Below are 22417 nucleotides of genomic sequence, written 5' to 3' on the forward strand. Positions count from 1 at the left end.
CCAGCCGCCTGCTGAGACTCGGTGTCCCCTTCCGTCTCCTCCCCTTGGCCCTCCCACACTCGTGCTCCGCGGACACACAGCCCTCCGTGCCACAAACCACCCAGTGTTTAAGCATGGATTGCCCTGCTCTGCCTAAGGCACCCACCCAGGCCTGCCTCATCTCAGTGCCTCTGGGTCTCCCGTGGTTGTCAGCGCCGGCTTTAGGAGTGCACAGCTGGTATCCAGCGCACGACCTCTCGGACAGGAATGAAAGAATGAACGCCGAGGACTCAGGACTAGGGCTCTTTCCTGTGGTGATGGAAACGGGTCTGCTCATCAGGACAGCGACTGGACAGAGAACAGACATGGGACAGTAACACGCTCCGGCTGGAGAGGACTTCGGCCTCAGGGAAATGACTCGGCCCAGAGACAGCGTGGCCGCGGGCGAGGCGCCTTCCCGTCTCGTCACTCCTGGGAGGCAGCGAGCCCCTCGCTTGAGGGCATCCTCCTTCCACGCAGCCGGGGGCATCCCTGTGCCCTTCTAGTACCTTCCGCCCTGCAGTGCTCTCTTCCTCTCGCACGGAAGGCCTGGCCCCGCCTCCGCAGCACCAGCTCCTGTCACACTAGCAATCTCTGCTGCTGCCCGCTGCCTCCTGCGGCGTCCCCGTGGGCCCCCGGCCCAGACTTTGCTCACGCACTGGCGCTGTCCTGCCTCTGCTCCTACCGGTTCTCACGCCCCTACCGCTTACTCCACAGTACCAAGCTCTGGCGGGACTCCTCCGCTGTGTGACACCTGTCTTGCAGTGACTCTGCCCCAGGTGACGCTGTTGGAACGGCCATTTCTGGGCTGTGGCTATGTCCTCCCTAGCGTTTGGTCAGTGGGCTCTGCTCCACTGTGAGGAAGGCCCTGGTCAGCTCCAGGTGTGCGCGTGGGTCACCAGTCTGTGCCCTTCCACAGTGAACTCCCCCTCTTCCTCTCTAACCCTACAGAAGCAAGGAATATTCGAGGAGCCTCTGCCTGGGGTGCAGACGGCCTGTCCAAGGGCTGCAGCTTAGCAGTCCAGTGCCATCACCACACCAGAGCCTTGGGTGATTCAGGCCCTGCCGCGGCTCCAGACACCCCCGGGCCAGGCTTCAGTCCCCCAGAGCCCCCAGCAGGGGTCACTCTGATGGGGTGAGCCCCACAGTATGGGGAAACAACCAGGAGACAGAAGTCTGGGCTGTGGGGGCCCTGACAGCAGCCCCAGGAGGGTCCCCCCAAGAGGTGTGGCGCCCACCCCCCACCTGGCTCAGCGAGGACACAGCTGCCACCACTCGGCACGCACGCCTCTCAGCCACACAGGTGGGACAGAGCTGGGTGTGCAGGCAGGACGCACGCAGCCCGTGCGCGCTGCCCGGGGCACGGGGCCTCAGGGAGGGCTCTCCTGCCTCGAACAACACACTCACTTCCTCATTTACTCCCCAAATAGCACAGGAACGGTGACAGAAAAGAAAATGGCTATTTTTTTTTTTACTGCTAAGAATAAACTAAAAGATTGCACTTCAATTCAAAGCAAGGAAGGAAATTACTTCTTTCAAAATAGCCTTTTTCTCCCCCCAAAAAAACAAGTCGTTTTCCAGTACAACCAACCCTAGCACTAACGACGCTTCCACATGGAACAAGACGCCGGGAGGGCGCGCTGGAGGTCACAGAGCAGCCACTGCACCTGCAGACCCCCCTGCGGGGGGCAGCGTCTCCACCTCCAAGCGTTCAGCCCAGGCTCCCCAAGTCCTGGCCATCACAGGCGGCGCTCCCACAGAAGTCCCTGGGCCCCTGCGGTGCAGGACCCCCGGGGTGCGGCGAGCCCACGGGGCACTTACCAGCGCAGAGCGATTTTGATGGGGGTGGTGAGGCAGGACGTGAACAGGTCGGCCGGGAGGTCGGGGATCATGGGCAGCAGCTCGTGGGCCTCGCAGGCGGCCAGCTGGATGCAGTTTCTCATGGACGGGGGCAGAGGCATCTGGGCAAGGGGGTGGTTGGGGTTAATGGCAGCCACCTGCAGGGGACACACAGAAGGAAAGAGCGGGTCAACAGGCCGGAGGGCGGCTTTGCACCAGAAAGCCCCGTGCAGCGTGGCTACCACGAGTTCTGTCCTGGAGACAGGAGTCCAAGGCCAACACCACACCCCGCCATCCCGAGTTCCCACTGACACAACACGGCTCACCCCGCCATCTGAGTTCCCACTGACACACAACACGGCTCACCCCACCACCCCGAGTTCCCACTGACACAACATGGCTCACCCCGCCACCCTGAGTTCCCACTGACACAACACGGCTCACCCCACCATCCTGAGTTCCCACTGACACAACATGGCTCACCCTGCCACCCTGAGTTCCCACTGACACACAACACGGCTCACCCCACCATCCTGAGTTCCCACTGACACACAACACGGCTCACCCCACCATCCTGAGTTCCCACTGATACAACACGGCTCACCCCGCCACCCCGAGTCCCTGCTGACACACAACACGGCTCACCCCGCCACCCCGAGTTCCCGCTGACACACAACATGGCTCACCCCACCATCCTGAGTTCCCACTGACACAACACGGCTCACCCTGCCACCCTGAGTTCCCACTGACACACAACACGGCTCACCCCACCATCCTGAGTTCCCACTGATACAACACGGCTCACCCCGCCACCCCGAGTCCCTGCTGACACACAACACGGCTCACCCCGCCACCCCGAGTTCCCGCTGACACACAACATGGCTCACCCCACCATCCCGAGTTCCCAATGACACAACACTGACACAACACGGCTCACCCCAAGTTCCCACTGACACACAACACGGCTCACCCCACCATTCCGAGTTCCCACTGACACACAACACGGCTCACCCCACCATTCCGAGTTCCCACTGACACAACACAGCTCACCCCGCCACCCCGAGTCCCTGCTGACACACAACACGGCTCATCCCGAGGTCCCGCTGACACACAACACAGCTCACCCCGCCACCCTGAGTTCCCGCTGACACACAACACGGCTAACCCTGAGTTCCCGCTGACACACAACACGGCTCAGCCTGCCACCCCGAGTTCCCGCTGACACACAACGTGCTCGACCTTCGCAGGCCCTTTTCTTCAAGCTCTCCTCCTTGCCCCGTGCCGGCATCAACGCCCACAGATCTCCTGCCGCCTGCAGGACCTTCCTGGTGTTTCGGGTTCACTTTTACCTCCCACCTCTGACCCATGACGTCCGCATGCTGCCGTGTTTCCCGGCATGGAGATGGGCAGGGTGCATGACGAGCAGACCAGCGCGTGTGTGAGTGTGAGCAGGCCTGGGTCACGTCCACAACGGAAGAGACAGCTTTCATTGCAAGGCACAAGTTAAAGGTCATTTTATGTTCTTCTCTCTTCTGGCTTCTCTAAATGTTCTACAAGCAATTGGCATTGGCTCTGCAACCAGGGAGGAAGGTTTTTTTTTTTTTTTTCTTTTAAATTAAAAGTTATTCTTTCTTGAAATGCACTCCTCTGAGATGCGGGAAAGGCCCAGGCACCAGATGTGATGTGGAGCTTATCCCCTCTGGGGCTGCATCAACAAGGCACCAAGCGAACGACCGCGCACTCGGGGAAGCCCACAAAACTTCCCTTTCGACACAACAAAATCTAATTCAACGTGCAAATATTATTCTAAAAACAATGCAATCCACACATTTTTAAAAAATCAGTGTGTGGCACAATGGTCAGATGCCACTTGCAACACTGGCACGCCGTACTGGAGTGCCAGCTCCCTGCTTGTGGGTCCCTGCCACCCGTGTGGGAGACTCAGATGGCGGTCCTGGCTCCTGGCCCAGCCGCGGCCGATGTGGGCATCCAGGGAGCGAACCAGTGGGTAGAAAACCAACCTCTCGCTCGCGCTCTCTGTTGCTTTGCCTGTCAAGTGAATGGACGTTTTCAAGGTGACAGGGCCTTCTGCCACGTGGCTGCACCACCCTGCCACTGGCAATCAAGCGTGTTCCCAGTCTCCCAACAGCAGCAGCACTCCACGGACACGGGCGGCCAACCCGCCACCGCAGCCTTCCCAGCATCGCGGGGCCCACTGCTTGCCCTGACAATGTCTGGCTGCACAACAGGCTTTGCTGTCATTTTCAGGAATAATGAGGTTCACAAGAATTCGCAACATTTGGCCAGGAAAATTGAACAAATCTAGTGCATGGGGGATCCTGTACGCACACTGCTCTGCTTGCTCCTGGGAACAGCTGTGAAGCACGCGACGTCAGAGCTGGTTTCCCTAAACGAGGCTCCTTCCGCTCAGGGAGGCACAGCAGCAGAGAGCCGGCCACGACCACGCAGTGAGTCACCAGAGGCTCTGTGCCACACGCAGGGTGTGCTGCCTGGGAGGGGGCAGGCAGGCTCCCAGGGCCGCCCTCAAGTCCCGAGAAGGCTGAGGAGACAGACAGCAGCAGGGCAGTGGCAAACAGACGACTCAGATAAAACTAAAGAGCACCCAGGCTGCGGGAGAGGGGTGTGCGTGTCCTCCACAGCCCTGGACGCTCATGTCCGAGCCCTGCAGTGATGGAAATCAGAACCAGAACACAGGGACCACAGGCGTGCACCCCGCGCGGGCCGCCCTCTGCCTCAGCCACACAGACCCACTGTGGCTACAGTGAAAGCCACCCACGGGCGAGCCCCAGGTGAAGCCGGCCCACCTGGCACAGCAAGCTCCAGCTCAAACCCGGTGAAGTGAGGGTGCAGGACGAGGGCCTTCCTGGAATGCGGCTTTATTAATCCTGCCGCTCAGCGCCGGGCTCTGCAGCGTGGAGCCGCAGACATCCGCCTCCGGAGCCCTTACTTTGTTGGTTACTTAGGCGATGCCTCGGCTTTACTTTATAAATTCCACAGAGGACGAAGGCCTCAGGAAGGACAGGCGGTGGGTATTTTAAATGACAGTGAGAGCCCAGGCGGGCGGAGTGCGTCAGGCGGGCGTAAATCTCCGCGATGTGTTTTATGGCTGGAACAGGACTGCGCCTCCATTTCTGCGCCTCCCCTCCGCCCCAGTCGTACGGGCCTCCCTGTTCTCAAAGCTACTTCACCCTACAGTCTCCTCTGCCTGCGACAACACCCTCACACGTGAACTCCACCTGGGCTTTCAGGGCTCCGGTGATGAGGACATACAGGCTGCTCGCTGTGGGCGAGGGTCCAGGCCACAACCCCTCCGGGCCTTCCTGAACCTACGCCGGGCTCTGAGGACGGCACCTTCGCAAAGGGCCCCCAGCACCTTTCAAACAACTCCGCTGGGTGTCAGGCACAGTGGCTGTGCACCTGCTGCCGCTTCACCTCAACAAGCCACTCAACGCAGAAGGGCCTCAGAGGCTCCAGGTCATGTTAGTCACCCACTCCCCAACAGAAGGCTAAGCCCAGAGTCGAGTCAAACCCGCACCTGTGCAATCACAAATACAACTAAACCTTAAAACAAAACCACAAGTTTTAGAGGAACGTCTTTTTCATTATTATTGGGGTAAATCACACACGCCATGTTAGCCACTCTAAACGCACGTCGGCACTCAGGGACGCGGAGCGCCCTCACGGAGCTGTAGGCTGAGAGGGAAGGCAGAGCCACGCTGGCCACCGTGTCCTGGGCTCTGACTCGGCACAGCAACCTGCCCCACGCAGGAATTTGGCTTCCAGTCTGCGGCAGTGGCCCCGGAGGCCAGCGGACGAGCCCAGGGCCGATTCAGTCTGCAGCGCTGTGAGCCAAGTGCCGCGGGTCAGGCAGGAGCCCGTGGCGGGCAGAGAAGCAGCATCACGGCTGCCCAGTGCGTGCTGCCAGCAGCGGAAGTGCCCGCCGAGGCCTGGGCTCTCAGAGCGCACTCTCCCCAGGGAGAGGGAGGGCCCGGACTCCCGAGGACGCACGTGCGCCGTCGGAGGCGTGAAACACGGCCAGGCAGCGGCAATACCGCTGGGCATGGAGTACGGGAAGGCTGACGGCGGTCAGAAAGGAAGCAGCGTGAGGTGGGAGGAGCGCTCGTTCACGCACACACGAGATTCGCTCTTCTTCTTTGCCTGGCGAGGCTCACTAGGTATAACCTGCACGCGTCTGAATGACGACATGAGGACGGAGTGACGGGCCCTCTGCCACGACCCCCTCACCGCGGGGCCCACACTCGTGCCTGCTTGCACTCAGCGGACAGAGTCCAGCACTGTCCGGGTGTCCACACCAGGGACACCTCCTCTCACACCGGTTTTAGAACAGACGGGGAGGGGCAGGTCCCCTGAGGGCGGAGTGGGCTGCAGAGGGCTCCCCACATGCTTGTGAGTCGTCTGACAGGGTCCCGGCACCGGGAGGGGCAGGGAGAGGGTACACCTGTGGCCAGCGCCTAGCAGGATACCTGGGACATCAGGGGCCCTCTGCGGGTGCAGAAACACCCGAGAACTAAACCTCTGAGATCCCAGTGGTCACTGACTGAACCCCAGCGACTGACGAAGCCCCTCGCGTAGGCTGCCGGATAAGGAGCGATGAGACAAGAGCTCCAAAGGATGCCGCTGACCACCAAGCCCCAGACGTGGCCGCGCCTGCCCCGCCATGCCACAGGAAGCATGCCGACACCCCCGCACCCCCGGGAGCCCAAGGGGCCCATGGGGACTCTGCTTTAGGGGTGATCAGGACCAGTAACATTTTTTAAAAAAACGTTCTGACATTCAAGGCAAAGAATTTCACCAGTGAACATACTTTTCAGGCTTGATGACTCAAGAATGAAACAAAACAAGACAGACAAAAACCTGCACAGACGAGCTGGCAGCAGGCATCTGGCCCAGCAGCTAAGGCGCCCCATTCTACTCCAGAGCACCCAGGTTCAACACCCGGCTCTGGCACCCGAGCCCAGCTCTCAGTCAACGCAGACGACAGGAGGCAGCGGCCCTGGCTTAGGTGGTGGGGTCCCTGACATCCACGTGGGCGCCCCAGAGTGGGCACCCAGCTCCCAGCTTTGGTCTGGCCAGTCCCGGCCTTGTGGGCATTTGGGGACTGACCCAGTAGGTGGGAGCTCTCCCTGTCTTTCTCTGCGTCTGTCTTCTGTATCTAAGACACTGACTCCTCTACTCAAAGTATTCTGCAAAAACAGGCCTGCGCGTGCGGCTCACCCAGCCCTACGGGCCCGGCTCTCCCCGACGGGCACACCCAGGCTGCTCTCTCACCACGGGGCGGCCGCTGGGGAGCCCAGAGACTCAGACTCCAGAAACAGCCTCCTCTGGAAACGCCTACCAGAGCCTGTGGGGGCCTGGGAAGGATCCAGAAAAACCTCCCAAGGCGATGCACAGCGACCAGATCAGAAAGGACATCTGCTCCAGCACCCGGGCACCCGGAGCTGGTGCACTCCTGGCCCAGGAGAGGCCGGCCGGGCCCGGGGACTCCCCAGAGACTGCTGCTGTGGCCGCCTCAGCCCTCGTTTTCCAGACAGAGCTCGGAGCCTGCTCCTCCCCACGCTCACACAGAGCTGAAGACACCACCATTGCAGACGCCGTGAACAAGCCACACCTCCCGGCAGCCTCGATTCTCCGTTCAGCACCACCCAATCCAGCGGACACTCTGCCGGGCTCCGAGAGAGGCCGGGGTCTCCACAGGCACCGGTGCGCCGCTCGTCAGAGGACGCTAATGGAGCATCTACTTGTGACAGATTCTGTGCCAAAAGGAGCAAACTGGAAGCAGCATTTTAATATGAAATTTAAATAATTCTATGTATATCAAATATTAAACAGGCATAATTTAAAAGCAAAGCGGTATCTATTGCTAGGAAAGTAAACGTAGGCGAAGAGAGCAGAGGGGCTGCCTGCCTCTCACTGGTGCCCCCTCGGCCAGCTACAAGCCCTTCTCTCACTGGTGCCCCCTTGGCCAGCTACAAGCCCTTCTCTCACTGGTGCCCCCTCGGCCAGCTACAAGCCCTTCTCTCACTGGTGCCCCCTCGGCCAGCTACAAGCCCTTCACCCCGATCTGCCCAATGAAGCACACGTGACTTTACAGCCAGCTTCCCAAGGCTCCAGGATCACTCTACAGCTCCGGATGACAGCTAATTAGAGACTGTGACCAAGCCCACTCCCCAGTGACTCACGTGGAGTCCAGGATGAAAGGGGACACTGAAGTTTCTGCAGAGCCCTGGGCCGCCTGCAGCCTCACCCCACGCTGTGCCCACAGCTGCTGGGGGGCGAAGGAGGCGCCCTCTCCCGCCCCCAGAACAGCACTGGGCACCAGGGCCGGCGCCCGGGCTACTGAGAACAGAGGCCCCCGTGAGGGAGCCCGCGCCTCTCCCCTGTGCAGGCTAAGGAGTTCCCTGTACGAGGTTCTCACGGTCACAAGTCCACAGCCAGAGCTGTCCTCTCCAAAGGGCCCCAGAAGGAACTGGCTGGCATTATTATTATTATTATTTTTGACAGTTAGAGTTAGACAGTGAGAGAGAGAGAGAGACAGAGAAAGGTCTTCCTTCCGTTGGTTCACTCCCCAAATGGCTGCTATAGCCAGCCGGCGCACTGCGCCGATCCGAAGCCAGGAGCCAGGTGCTTCTGGTCTCCCATGGGGTGCAGGGACCAAGCACTTGGGCCATCCTCCACTGCACTCCCTGGCCACAGCAGAGAGCTGGACTGGAAGAGGAGCAACCCGACAGAATCCGGCGCCCCAACTGGAACTAGAACCTGGGGTGCCAGCGCCGCAGGCGGAGGATTAGCCTAGTGAGCCGCGGCGCCAGCCCTGACTGGCATCATTAACCTAAGTACTCACTGCACAGCGTGCGGGCGCTTAATTACACACGCCCTTCCTGTGTCTGCAGAGTTCTGTTCTGTGATTCTCTGACCTCCTCGTCCAGTGCAGAGACGCAGCTCACAGACACCCCCTGGTCCTTCTGCATAGCCCAGGGACACGCCCCGGAGCGCCCCGGCCTCTCCTGACACCTTTCTTCGCAGGCAACCTCCACTCCCACTGAAGGTTCCAGACGGACGTCACCTCCTGCCACAGCCTGCACTGGCCTTGGAGCTTCCTCCTCCGTGCGCTGGAAACCGTACGGTACTCCTGGGTGCCTCTGTCCACGGCACTTCTCCCTGCACACTGCACCCACCTGGGTGCCTTCAGCCCCCACCGGACGCCTCAGGGGCTGCGGCCACCTTTACTTGTCGTGGGGTCACCAGCATGAGACTGACCCCCTGGACTCTTCCTGTGCTGGCCGCAGAAGCCAGCCGCGTTTGAGCCAGAATCTCGGTCAGCCACTTGCAAGTCTTGCCCATCATCGCCCACCGAGGTCCTGCTGAGTTACCGCTAATGAACAAGGTCATCACAGAGCCTTGGCCCCCTGGGAGAGTGACAGGAACACAGGGGATTCTGTGTCTAGGAACAAGCAGGAAAGACAGCAGAGGAGCCTTGACAGCGGAACACAACGGTGGTGAACTCAGTGGTCAGAGCAGGGTCCAGCCCGGCCAGACGGGTGCCCCTCCACCTTCTGCAGCAAACAGTCTGAAGAAAGGAACGCATCTGAGGCCCTAGAAATGTGCTGCACATGTCCCCAGGAAGCCGTATCCGTACGTGGGGGCATGTGCGTGTCCATGTGCATGTATGAGCAAATGTGTGTAAGCGTGTAAATATACGAGTGCTCGCCATCACTCCTCTCCTCATTCTCCCTGCTTCTCTGGTGCAACGCTGCATTTATCACGCGTCTGCTTCTTCTGTTCGTGTCTGCTCTGCACACTAGAAAAGAGGCGTGGTAGCAGCAACGTTCTCCCAGTGTTTTACAATAAAAACTCACAATCACAGAGTGGGCGGGACAACCCAGGGACGCCGCACGCTCGTGCAGACTCATCGGGACCTGCGGCCCGCGCCCTCACCGTGCTCTCTCCCGCCCTCTGCACGGAGGTGAGTGTCTGGGGTGAGAATACGCATCTTGTGCAACCGACTGAAAACAAAGCAAGGGTGCTGCCCGATCCCAGCAGACACGGAGCAGACGTCCCTCGTGGTGGACGGAAGACAGGCGGATGTGGGATGGGGGTGGGGGAAGGCCGGAAGCATGAACACTAAGGCAGCATAGAACTGGTAGCACCGCAAGGAACCGGATGAGACCAGTCACACACACAGCGGTTTGAGGCACAGCCTGAGTCTGGAGTGGAGCCCTGCCGAGGAGAAGACGAACTGGCTGAGAGGGGTCCGTGCCCAGCACAGAGGCCAGGCCAGGCGCAGGCGGTGTGGCCAGCACTGCCAGGGAGCGGCCCCTGCACGAGAGTTCAAGGCTGCTCACTGCGCCTTTTCCGTCTCATGAGGCGATTTTCTTACGTTTCACTGTAACGCACACTTCCTCATCACTCTTATTTTCTGGGAGTATATGATTCTGTGGATGGTCGTGTGCCGACACGGCCACGCAACCGTCTCCACCATTTCTTCAGAAAGAAGCTCCGCGCCCTGCAGCAGGCACCCCTCCCCGCCCCGACAGCCACCAGGCTGCTGCCACTCTGGGGGTTTCAGTCACCGACCTTCTGTGACCCCGCTCTCACAGCACAGCAGTCGTCACGGTGAGCCCACGCTGCTCCGTCTCATTAGGGTTCACTACTGTCCCATCACGACAGACCCAGGCGTTTCCCCAGCCAGCTCCTGACACCCGTGCGGCCCTCCCCACTTCTGCCAACGTTTGCTCTCTGCCCTCTTGGGTTCATACCGAGGAGAAGGGCTGGGTGAGACGCTTACCCTGGGAGCGGCGCTGACTGAGGAGCTGCCAGACTGCCTGGCCCAAGGCGGCTGATTCCATTTTGTATTTCCCCCAGCAGTGGTGAAAATCCCAACTTCTCTGTTTCTTGGCCAACCATGTATTACTGTCTTTTTTAAATTTTGTCATCCTAACAGCATGAATATGTAACTCTCATTGCCAAATTTTTTAAAATGATTTATTGATTTGAAAGCAGAGCTACGGAGAGAGGGAGTTCCTGAGAGAGTGAGACCGAGAGAGATGTCCCCTCCACTGGTTCACTCGACAGACAGCAACAACGGCCAGGGCTGGGCAGCCCAAAGCCAGGAACCAGAACCGTCCAGGTCTCCCACGTGGTGCAGGGCCCAGGCACTCGGGCCTTCCATCCTCCCCTGCTTCCCCGGCCATGCAGGGGCTGGACTGGAAGTGGAGCAGCTGGGACTGGGGCTGGAGTTCACAGAGGACGCTGGCATCCATCCCCTCATTACCACTGTTACTTGTATCTCGGGTCTGTTTTGCTCTTACAGCACTGGAGGCCCTGAAAAACAATGTCATGAACGAACGTGTCCACCTTGTTCCCAATCGCAGGGCAGAAACATGCGACTGACCGTTCACCAAGAAGCACAAGGTCGGTCGTTCACCAAGAAGCACGAGGACAGCCGTTGCTTCTTTACATTTCCTCTAAGCTGCGGAGGTCGCGTCCGTGCCGCCTGCTCACACTGATCGTGAGCGGGTACTGGATCTTCCCGAGGGCTGCTTCTGCATCAACCCACAGGAGGAGGTGACTTTTTCCTTCCCAGCATGGAGGTACGGCGGGGGCTTCTTCTGCATCAACCCATAGGAGGAGGTGACTTTTTCCTTCCCAGCATGGAGGTACGGCGGATTATGCTAGTTTTCAATTCTGATCATCGGTGATGGCTTCCACACAGCTGGGGGACTCCTTGCACGACGGCGAGGACTGACGGGCGCCCATTTTGCTGAGTGTCTCTGCATCTGCACGTCGGCTCGCTGAGGTCGGCGGGGAGGACTGGAAGCTCAGGGAGTCTGCCGAGGAGGGCACGCTGAGTGTGCTAATGACACACTTGACCTGTCTGTGGTTTCCTCTCACACCCTCAGCAGTGAGGGCTCTTACATTTTTGACGGAGAGAAATCGCTATTCTTCCCAAGCCTTCACGTTCTAGACTTGGAGTAGAAACAGGGGCCACGCAGGCACAGAAGGCAGGGACCCCAGGTGCGTGGACAGGAGCGTGCTGGAGCGTGAGTGGGATGAGGCACAGGCTCTGCGGACCACAAAGCGCGGCAGTGCTGCGGGTCCCTGTGCAAGACTCATGGCCCTGCCCCCCCTCCCCTAGAGCCCTGCCCTCCCAGAGCCCCTGCCCCTCCCCTCCCCTAGAGCCCCTGCCCCTCCCCTCCCCTAGAGCCCTGCCCCTCCCCTCCCCTAGAGCCCCTGCCCTTCCCCTCCCCTAGAGCCCTGCCCCCCCCCAGAGCCCCTGCCCCTCCCCTCCCCTAGAGCCCTGCCCCCCCAGAGCCCCTGCCCTTCCCCTCTCCTCAAGCCCCCCCCCCCCCCCAGCCCCTGCCGGCAGTCAGCTCCACAGCAAACCACCGGCCAGCCCTGCCCCGCGTGGGTTTCTTTATTTTTAGTAGGAGTTGTGGAGATTCCAATTAAAGGGGCTTCTACCGTATTTGTCTTTAGATCAATCCCTCCCTTTGCTCCTATAAAGAACTGAAATGACAGCATTTCTTCTAAGGTACAAATGCAATTGTTTTTGGTGGCTGTGTGTGTACGTGTGAGAGAGAGAGAGAGAGGGAGGGAGAAAGGGAAGGAGGGAGGGAGGGAGGGGGAGGGGGGCTTTCAAGGGCGTCACACGTTCCTCTAGCGCCAGGAGCACACGTTCTATTTGCTCTGAAAACCTGTGCTGTTAGGGGCGCTTCCTGCCAGCTGTCGGTGAAGAAAAAGGCACCGGAAGGCACCTCTGGCTTTTGCGACAGAGAAGGAACAAAACCACTCAGAGCAGATACAGAGCAGGCCAGAGAGGGAGGCGGCTGGCCCAGCCACGGCCCGGTACAGTGCGGGGTGGACTGAAGAGCTGTGGGCCAGGAGCGCCACCCTCTCACCTGGTGCCCGAGAGGCCGCATGTCTGCAGTGGCCTGCCCCACTCTGCAGAACGCGGGGAGACCAGGGCAGCCACCAGTCACCGACGTCCCAGGAAAACAAAGATCTCCACGTGGGCCATTCCCCCGCACCTGCCACGAAGCAAAGACCCACTAACAGCTCCTACGCACAGCACGGCAATGGCTGGGGTGGGGGAGGGGCCTCTTCCTCATCATCCCTAAATACGAGAAGCCACAAATCCACACAAGTCTCCAGTATGAGGTAGAACAGTCAAAACAAACCGCAAGAAAACACTGTACTGCAGGACGCAGGGGACACGGAGGAGAGAACGGCTGCTTTAGAATTCACAAGTCTCCTAGAACATTAATGGGAGAATTAATAGTTATTACATAACAAGATGTCAGCACATTTCCCCACCACCTACAAATGATAAACTATAGAATGACAGGAGGTAGCACGGGTGACATAAACGTTAGGAACTGAGAGAGGACCATGCAAGCCTGCAGGGCCAATAGGCAGGTCCCAGCAGGAAGCCGCGACCACAGTGAGCCGTGCAGACTGTTCCCAGAGGCCACACAGCCCAGGTGAGGAAACGTGGTTAGGAGACTCGCCGCAGACACTGCACTGCTACGAACTCTAACCCTGGGGCAGGGGCATCAGCGCAGTGGCAGAATTTCATGAAAACAACACAATCAGCAAAGGAATCCCGATCTCCAGACACAAGCTCCCCGGTTCTGTGGGGCACACAAGCATCCTGGGGACGCCAGTCCTGGACGTCGCCGCTTCTGCAAGACTGACTCGGGTTCTCACAGGCTCCAGACGCAGACCGGCGTGACCAGGTGACTGTGACAGCACCACGGGCCAGCAGTCCCGTGGGCCGGCCCTGAGGCTCCAGGAGGGGCAGCAGAAGGGGGCCGCGCCCGTGGCAGGTGGGCTGACCCTGCCTGGAGGGCTCTCCTGCAGCCGTGCAGCCTGCCCCGGAAGACATCTCCCCGCACTGCCACAGCCGCCACCAAGGAACCCGGGGAAGATGGCCACGTCTGGAGCAGCCAGTGAGACATCTCCTCCTCCAACTCCTCCTGCGCTCGCCACCAAGAAAGGACAAAGACCTGGGCAGGCTGGATGCCGTGCCAGGGTGCCGTCTTCAGTGAAGACGGGGGAGTAACTGCCCCTGGGAATCAGCCACTGGTGGTAGAACTGGCCGATGACACTGAATAAAGACCAGGCCAGGACCTCCTGTCGCCTGCAGACCAAGGAGGTAACTGCCAGGAAACAAGGCATTATGAAAACACCCAAGCTCTCTCTCTCCAACACATGCGGCACATGGACCATGGACTGACTGACGGTTCTTGTGTGGCTGTCACCTGGAGGCCAGGAGTTGCACCCTGGGAGTCTTGGTCACAGCCACAGCTCAGCCAGGTGTGTGAGTTCAAGTGCCTCTACCCACCCTGGGGAAGTGGGAGTAAGAGCCCACAGCCCAGTCAGTATAGGCAGCTGCATCAAAGTTCATGGGAAAATGAATCAAAGGAGGTTTATTTTGGCATAAGATTTTTTTTTAAAGATCCGTAAGGGTCCTCGAAAAGCTCAGGAGAAATGCAAACATGAGAAAACTAGGTGTGAGTTTCAAATTTTTTTGCGGCAAAACAAATTTCATCTTTTAACTCCATCTGCACACGCTTTCTGAAGCATCCTACACGTGGCTAGCAGGGTGACCCTGGGACTCAGCTCTAGCCCAAGAGAGCACGGGAAGCAGCGTTCACGTTCCTAATGGAGGAACACAGGTGGCCAGCATGGTCCCTCCCCATCCCTCTGCCTCAGACACGGACTAAGCCCTGGATTTGGAGTGGGCAGGGCGGCCGTGTGAGGATTCCACAGCTGGGTCCCAGCAGCACAGCCGAGGAAGCAAGTCCTTTGCTTTGGACACCCTGTCGGTGAGGAAGAGAAACTGCTCCCCGTTCACACGGAGCAGGGGGCTTCCCAGCACCTTGAGGCAGGCGGACTGCTCCCACACAGCCTCGGAGACTGCCAGAGATGTGCTCCGGCAGAACACGGGGCAGAGCCAGCAACCAGGCAGCAGTGAGGACCAGACACCGTCTCCCCGCAAACACCCCAGTGTGACCAGCCACACAAGTCATTGTTGCAAGAGTCAAGGGCCCTGGGGGCTGGCGCTGTGGCGCAGTGGGTTAAGCCACCACCTGCGACACTGGCACCTCATATCGGCACCAGTTCAAGGCCTGGTTGCTCCACTTCCAATCCAGCTCCCTGCTAATACTCTTGGGAAAGCCGCAGCAGAAGACCCAAGTCCCTGGGCCCCTGCACCCACGTGGGAGACCTGGAAGAAGCTCCTGGCTCCTGGCTCTTGGGTTTGAACTGGTCCAGCCCCAGCTGTTTCAGCCACTTGGGGAGTGAACCAGCAAATAGAAGATCTGTCTCTTCTCTCTCCATAAGTCTTTCAAATAAATACAATTTTTTTAAAAAATGAAGGAAAAAAGATGGTCTCATAGAAGTTAAAAATATGACGGCAGTGACCGGAGGCTGGGGAGAGAAGCGGAGAGGGACGGTAACTGTGAGAGCCAGGCTGCAGCCAGTTCTGGGCTGCTACCACACGGCAGCTGACTGCCGACCACGCTAATGTGCTATGTATCCTATAAAAGAAAAACCTTGAAGACAGGAGTTTGCATGCTTTCACTATAGAGAAATCTTACAAGACTGGGAGGATGAATGGACACTGTACAATGGATACAGGTGACAACACATCACACAGTATTATTCTATAAATATGCATGATTTTTATATGCCTGTTAAAATTTTTTAAAATAAAAATAAAATAGAAAACATCGGAGAGACCTATAAAGGGTTCCTGTGATGGCAGCTGTGGCACAGCCTACAGAGAGCAATCAATCAATTGCTTGAGTGACTGATCAATTGGGAGTGGAGAACTGGAGAGGAAAATGCTAGGGGAGGGGCCGGGGCCGTGGCTTAGCGGGTTAAGCTGCCACCTGCAGTGCCTGCATCCCATATGGGTGCCGGTTTGAGCACTGGCTGCTGCACTTCCATCCAGCTCTCTGCTATGTCCTGGGAAAGCAGTGGAAGATGGCCCAAGTCCTTGGGCCCCTGCACCAGTGTGGGAGACCCAGAAGAAGCTCCTGGCTCCTGGGTTTAGATCAGCCCAGCTCCAGCTGTCACGACCATTTGGGAAGTGAACCAGCAGATGGAACCAGCAGGTGTCTGTCTAACACTGCCTCCAAATAAATAAATAAGTCTTTTAAAAAAGAAAATACTAAGGATAAGGGGCATATTCTGAGATGTGAAGCAAGGCTTGAGAATTTGGAAAGCAAGCAAATGCTAAAGATACTAAGCCAATAAGAAAAGGGAAAATCTCTAGTAAAAGTGTGTAAATAAAAACTTGGAAGTCACAGCACCCTGTGCAGTCGCCCAGTGGTCAGAACCAGGCCCTCACCAGGCCGCCAGACCCAGCGCTTGCTCTGCAGGGGCTCAAGCCACACTCCGAGCACAGACGACTTACTCACGGGAGAAAACTGACAGTCCCAGAAGCAGAGTGCAGATGACCGCAGCTGGCGGGGACCTGAGGCACAGGAGGTGCAAGGAGGCTGGGAGCCTTGAACCCACAGGCAGCATGGGCTGCTGGTCGACCTCCAAGACCCACCGCACGGGGAACCGAGAGCGAGAGGTCCTGGAGAAGCAGGACGACACAGCCCCGGATTCCGAGCTCACCGCACCCCCAGGAGCAGCGCAACCACAGCCACGTCACACGTTTCTCACCACGATCGCCCCGGTTCCGGAAGGGTCCGTCTGGCGCGGATCACAGTAGAAAGCCCACAGATAACCAAAATCAACGAATCAAGAAACGGTGCGGAACAGCCTTCGACCTGGTGACTGAGCCCTGTTAGGACGCCTGCTCTGGCCCCTGCAACTGCAGATCCCGCGAGGCGTGGGGGTGGCTCAAGGCTGAGTCCGTGCCACTCACGGAGGGAGACCTGGACTGAAGCTCCCTCTCCCAGCTTCACCCCGGCCCAGGGCTGGCCGCTGCGGGCATCTGGAAAAGAGCTATCAGACGGGAGTTCTAGCTCTGTCTCACAAATGATTAAAACAATAAAAACATGTCTTAGGAAAACACTGAGGCCAGCGTCGCGGCTCACTAGGCTAATCCTCCGCCTGCGGCGCCAGCACCCAGGGTTCTAGTCCTGGTCGCGGCACCGGATTCTGTCCTGGTTGCCCCTCTTCCAGGCCAGCTCTCTGCTGTGGCCCGGGAGTGCAGTGGAGGATGGCCCAAGTGCTTGGTCCCTGCACCCCATGGGAGACCAGGAGAAGCACCTGGCTCCTGGCTTCAGATTAACGCGGTGTGCCGGCCGCAGCGGCCATTGGAGGGTGAACCAACGGAAGGAAGACCTTTCTCTCTGTCTCTCTCTCTCACTGTCTAACTCTGTCAAAACAAAAACAAAAACAAACAAAAAACCAAAAAGAAAACACTGAGCAGAGAGACTTGAACATTTACCCATTTTCACACAACAGCTACAGGGAGAAACACCAGGACGGCTCCCGCGTGACGGCTGCGTTTCCCCGCGCCGCGCGTGCTGATCTACCCAGTGCGCACGAGGCTGCCTTCGATCTCACCGGCCGCGTTCCGCGGAGAGGAATGTGCGCAGTGCGCAACCCTGGGGCCCCGCACACGCGCTGCGCCGCTAGGAGCGCGAGGGCTCAGCAGCAGCTCTGCGGCTACGTCACTCCGCTCTGTGCTCCCGGTTAGCATTCGGAGGCCTTCTAATCGAGCAGCCAATCGCTTTTTGCTCTCTTCATGTTCTAAACACTGGCACAACCCGTGACTTGCCAGCTTGTCAGCTCACATAATACACAACGAGAAGTTAAAACACTGTAAACGGCGAAGAGTCCGGCCAGCCTTAGAGAGGGAGAGACTGTTCTAAGAGCACTCCTAGCAGGCCAGGCAGGACGTCTGCAGCTGCAGACAGCGAAGTGCACACCAGGGTGCCAGCTGGGTCTAGTGTTATCATTTCCATTTCATTTCATTACAGAGTGCAGCCGCACACACGGCCCGAGCCACGCTGCTACTGAAGACAGGAGGCAGAGCTGATGACGACACACGCGGCGCGATGCCCCGTGCCTGCAGCTGCCGCCCAGCTAGCGTTTTTGCATTCGGTCTCCATCCTGAGGAGTGAGTCAGTTAGCCATCGCCCCCCAAGACGCACGTGGGTCTTCTCTGTTGTGCTTAACGAAACGAGCAGTGTCTCGAGCGACACAGAGAACAGGCACAGCCCTGCCGGGCGGACACCGGTCTCCCCACGCGCAGGACAGAAAGGACCGCCTGTGCCCAGAGGAGAGGGGCCCTCTACCGGTGACAGAGCAGCCTCTCCCTCAAGCACTCGGCTGCCGCGGAGCTGGACACAACGTCAGGAGGGCTTGTCTGGCGTGTTTATCTGCGTTGTCCTAGACAACTGCTTTTCTTTTTTGGGAACTCTATTGCTTGTATCAATAAAAGCAAGCTGCCTCTCCGCGCTTGTTCCGAGACCTGTCCCTTGGCCCCTCCCGGACGCCACGCCTGAAGGCAGGGGGAATCCGATGACACAGAACTTGACCGTTCCCGCTCCTGCAGCGCAGAGCAGCTGGCCACGCCGCGGCCACGGCTCCTTCTCAGGTCAGCAGCTGTCAGGCTGTGTTACTGGTCACTCCGCAGCGTTCCACGAGGATCAGTTCACAAAGACAAGCATTAGACTGTCCACATCTTCACTTTAAACTGTACCTAACACAACTTGAAATTTCGCTGACGCCTGCTCCACGCCACCCCTGATGGAAGCGGAATCCGTTACAAGGCAGTGCAGGAACAGACCCAGCAAGGCTGGAGGCGGCGCCCAGCACCACCGCCAGCCTCCAGTGCGGGGCCCAGCACCGCCGCCAATCGGAGTCGGGAGCCCCGACTCTCACACTCCCGTGCGGGCCACAGGATGGAGGCCTCTTAATTGAAACTGCCTCTTCAATTTCTCTTTAGAATTCACTGTTTAATTCAAACATCAGATATTAATTAAAACAACCAAGCAAAATGGCTCTGTGTGATCAGAGCAGCACTCGGGCTCTCCCCGTCCCTGAGCAGGAGCGGCGACCGCAGGGCCTCACCGTGCTCCTGCCCCTCTGCTTCAGAGCTTACCTCACACACACGCATGCACACACATGCACACGCATATACACGCATGCACACACATGCACACACACAAGAAGGAAACTGGGGCGGCTACAAAATGCCAGCCGCAGGAAGACACGGATGAATGCATTGCTCTCCCGAGGCTCTGAGAGCGGAGACCACGGGAGCACCACTGACTCCAGGGACGAGGCCATCCCTGATGTAACCTCCGATTACGCATCAACCTGAGGGAAATGTCTGCGGCCCCCGCAGCTCTGCCCCGCCCTCCGCACCGCCCTCCCCAGGGAGAAAGCGAACAGAAGCCACGCGGTGGCCAGGCCGTGGCACGGAGTCCTCACCTCCAGCTCCTGCTCCCGCTGCAGCGCGAACTGCTTGAAGGACTTGACGACCAGGCCCGCGTTGGAGCAGTCGTAGACGAAGATGGAGGGGCTGCCCATCCAGGTCTGCAGGTCGTAGACGGACAGCGGGATGTACTGTGTGTAGTTCTGGAAGACAAAGTGAGTGCACACGTCACCTGTGTGCTCAGAGCTCGGGCTGCTAACGCACACGCACAGGTCAAACGGGCCGGTGGCCGCGGAGACGTCCTCCGGTGCCGCGTACGCAAAGCCATGAGCGACGGCAAACTAAACTTCTCCTCGTCGGCGCACAGGACATCTCACTGCAGTGGTGCCGCGAGCCACAGCTCCTCCGCGGCTGCCGGCTCTTCATTCCCACCGTGGACTTCCCCGGGCACCACAGCTGTCTGACCGGCGGGAAGCAGATGTGTGCGGTCCCCATCGTGGCTGCTCTACAGCCGTAGCAGGACACAGCTCATTCATAAAGCACATGAGCTCAGCCTGCAGGCCTCCCTCACGCCCTCCATTCCACACAGACACACACGCACATCATCCCCTCGATGTCGCCGAGCAGCACACTCACGGGTACAAGCGGGCTTGGCCCTGTAAGCTTTCTCCACCCGTACACGAGTAAGCCCTGGACACAACATGCAGTCCTGCGCCTGAGCAGACGTCCGTGACGAGTGATGAAGGTGGAAACATTCCTCATCCCTCTGGGGAAATGGCGAAGCCCTCCCTCGAGCTGACACGGGCACCCGGTGGTCTTGCTTGGATGGTAAAGGGACCGGGGGAGAGTCTGGCAGAAATCAGGCTGTTGTCCCAGCAACAGCCAGGTTGCGGCAGGAGAAAGGACAGAGACAGAACACAGACGCAGGCAGGGGGCCCGGCATCAGGATGGCCAGCACAGCGCTGACAACACAGGCACGCACCGGCGTCTGGGTCACGGGCACGCACCACACTCAGGCACTCTGCCACTTAGTGTTGTCAAACTGTCCTCATTTGCTGGGTTGTTTATAACCATTGTGCTGTGCAGGAGACACCCGGAAATGCTCTCCCTAAATAAACTCTCACTGAAGGATTCTAAAGATGTCAATTCTTCCTTAACGAATCTGTAAAGCCAATGCAGGTCCAATCAAAGTACCCACAGGGCTTTTCCTTCAATGCAATGTGACAGGCTGCTTCTAAAGTTAGTGTGGAAGAGAAATGCCCAACAACAGGAAAACATTTTAATAAAGAAAAATGAACAGGGACTCACATGACCAGATATGAAATATACTATAAATCCATGGTAATTACAGGAAGATATTAGTGAGCGGAGAAACACAAATCAAGGCAAGAGAAAGCCCAGAAATAGACACGCATACATAATGTGATGAAGGAGTCTACATCAGGAGGGAGGGAGACGTCAGACGAGCTGTGCACCCGAGGTCCCTATCGAGACGCAACACACACAGGGCAGACGGAACACAAGCCTCAGTGGGAGGCGGGATAGTCTCGCTGACCTCAGAGCCAGAAAGACCTTAAACAAGTCACAAGGCCCAGAAGCCCAAAGACCGACACGTACAGTAACTAAAAGTTAGATAACTCTGATAAAAACACAAGTAACTGGCAGTTTTATAAAAGAGTAGGCACAACGTTTATGATAGAGAATGGGTAATTAGGATATGTGTATGTAAGTTGCATATCAACAAAACAAAAAACACAAACAACACACAAGACAGCAACAGGCAACTCAGAGAGGAAACATGAATGATTCACACTTTTTAAAAACAGACATATTTATTTACTTGAAAAGCAGAATTTACAGAGAGAGAGAAGGAAAGAGAGGGAGAACCTCCCACCCACTGGTTCACTCCCCAAACAGCCGCGATGGCTGCAGTGGGGCCAGGCCAAAGCCAGCAGCCAGGGAGAGCTTCTTCCGGGTCTGCCACGTGGGGGCAGGGACCCAACTTCCGCTGCTTCTCCGGGAGCATCACCAGGGAGCTGGATCGGAAGTGGAGCGTGCGGGACTTGAACCAGCACCCACGTGGGATGCAAGTGACACAGGCGGAGGCTTTACCTGCTACACCACAACGCTGGCCCCATCACACTCCTGATTAATCTGGGAGTGCATGCTAGAATGGGAACCTACCTACAGCCTGTCTATCCACCCACCCACCCATTGTCCTTCAGACAGGAGAACTTTTCTCTGCCACGGGCCATTCAGATATTTACAACATCAACCATGGACCACACACAATTATCAGCTTAGAAATTAGCCTGCCTTAGACTTATTGAATCTTGAGTCCTGCCTGTCACTGCTTGGCAGGGCCAGACCAGACGATTTCGTGGCCTCATACGGCCTGCAGCTCAGACATCCCCTAGCCTGGCTCCACCCATTCTCATCTAGCAAACTCGTTCATCATTCGTGGGAATGGCAATCAATGATGCTTTTCTGGAAGGCCGCTTGGTAGTACTCACAAAAACAGAGTATACATTCCTTTCTTGTTTATATATTTGAAAGGCAGAGTTACAGAGAGGCAGAGAGAGAGAGAGAGAGAGAGAGAGAGAGAGAGAGAGCTCCCATCCACTGGTTCACTCTCTAAATGGCTGCAACAGCCAGAGCTGTGCCGAAGCCAGGAGCTGGGAGCTTCTTCTGGGTCTCCCACACGGGTTTAGGGATCCAAGGACTTGGGCCATCCTCTGCTACTTTCCCAGGCCATGGCAGGAGCTGGATCAGAAGTGGAGCAGCCAGGACTTGAACCAGCACCCACATGGGATGCCGGCACTCAGGTGGCAGCTTTACCCGCTACACCACAGCGCCGGCCCCTGTACATTCCTCTCAGCTGCTCCTAGGTGTCCACCCTGTAGAGGAATCTGCATTTGCAGCACAGATGAGCGCACCAGGACACAGTGTCGTCCCTGTGAGCTGGCTGGACACCACGAGGATGGCGGCAGCTGGTCTGGGGGCCCTCGTCCCCCCTCCTCTCCACCAACGCTCAGTTCTCTCTGCAACTAAGTCTGTCCCTACGGCCAAATTCGGCCCAAGGGTACAAGATTGGGATTAAGGTGTCCAAATTCTAAGCACTGCCCACATGCTCCCCCGCAGGACGTGGGCAGGGGGTCCACCCACAAC

The 22417-nt window shown here is 58.0% G+C and overlaps 1 protein-coding gene across 3 annotated transcripts in view; it reads right to left on the reverse strand.

Annotated features, from left to right (window-relative positions):
- Positions 1-22417, reverse strand: part of RPTOR (regulatory associated protein of MTOR complex 1) — a 342816-nt gene that overhangs the window by 159785 nt on the left and 160614 nt on the right. For all 3 annotated transcript variants that reach the window (XM_070060172.1, XM_070060173.1, XM_070060174.1), the window contains 2 exons: positions 19306-19452; positions 1840-2015 (listed from right to left, as the gene is read on the reverse strand). In XM_070060172.1, the coding sequence (XP_069916273.1) occupies positions 1840-2015; positions 19306-19452 (323 nt within the window). The remainder of the gene's footprint in view (positions 1-1839; positions 2016-19305; positions 19453-22417) is intronic.

This window comes from Oryctolagus cuniculus, chromosome 17, assembly GCF_964237555.1.
Source record: "Oryctolagus cuniculus chromosome 17, mOryCun1.1, whole genome shotgun sequence".
Classification (NCBI taxonomy): domain Eukaryota; kingdom Metazoa; phylum Chordata; class Mammalia; order Lagomorpha; family Leporidae; genus Oryctolagus; species Oryctolagus cuniculus.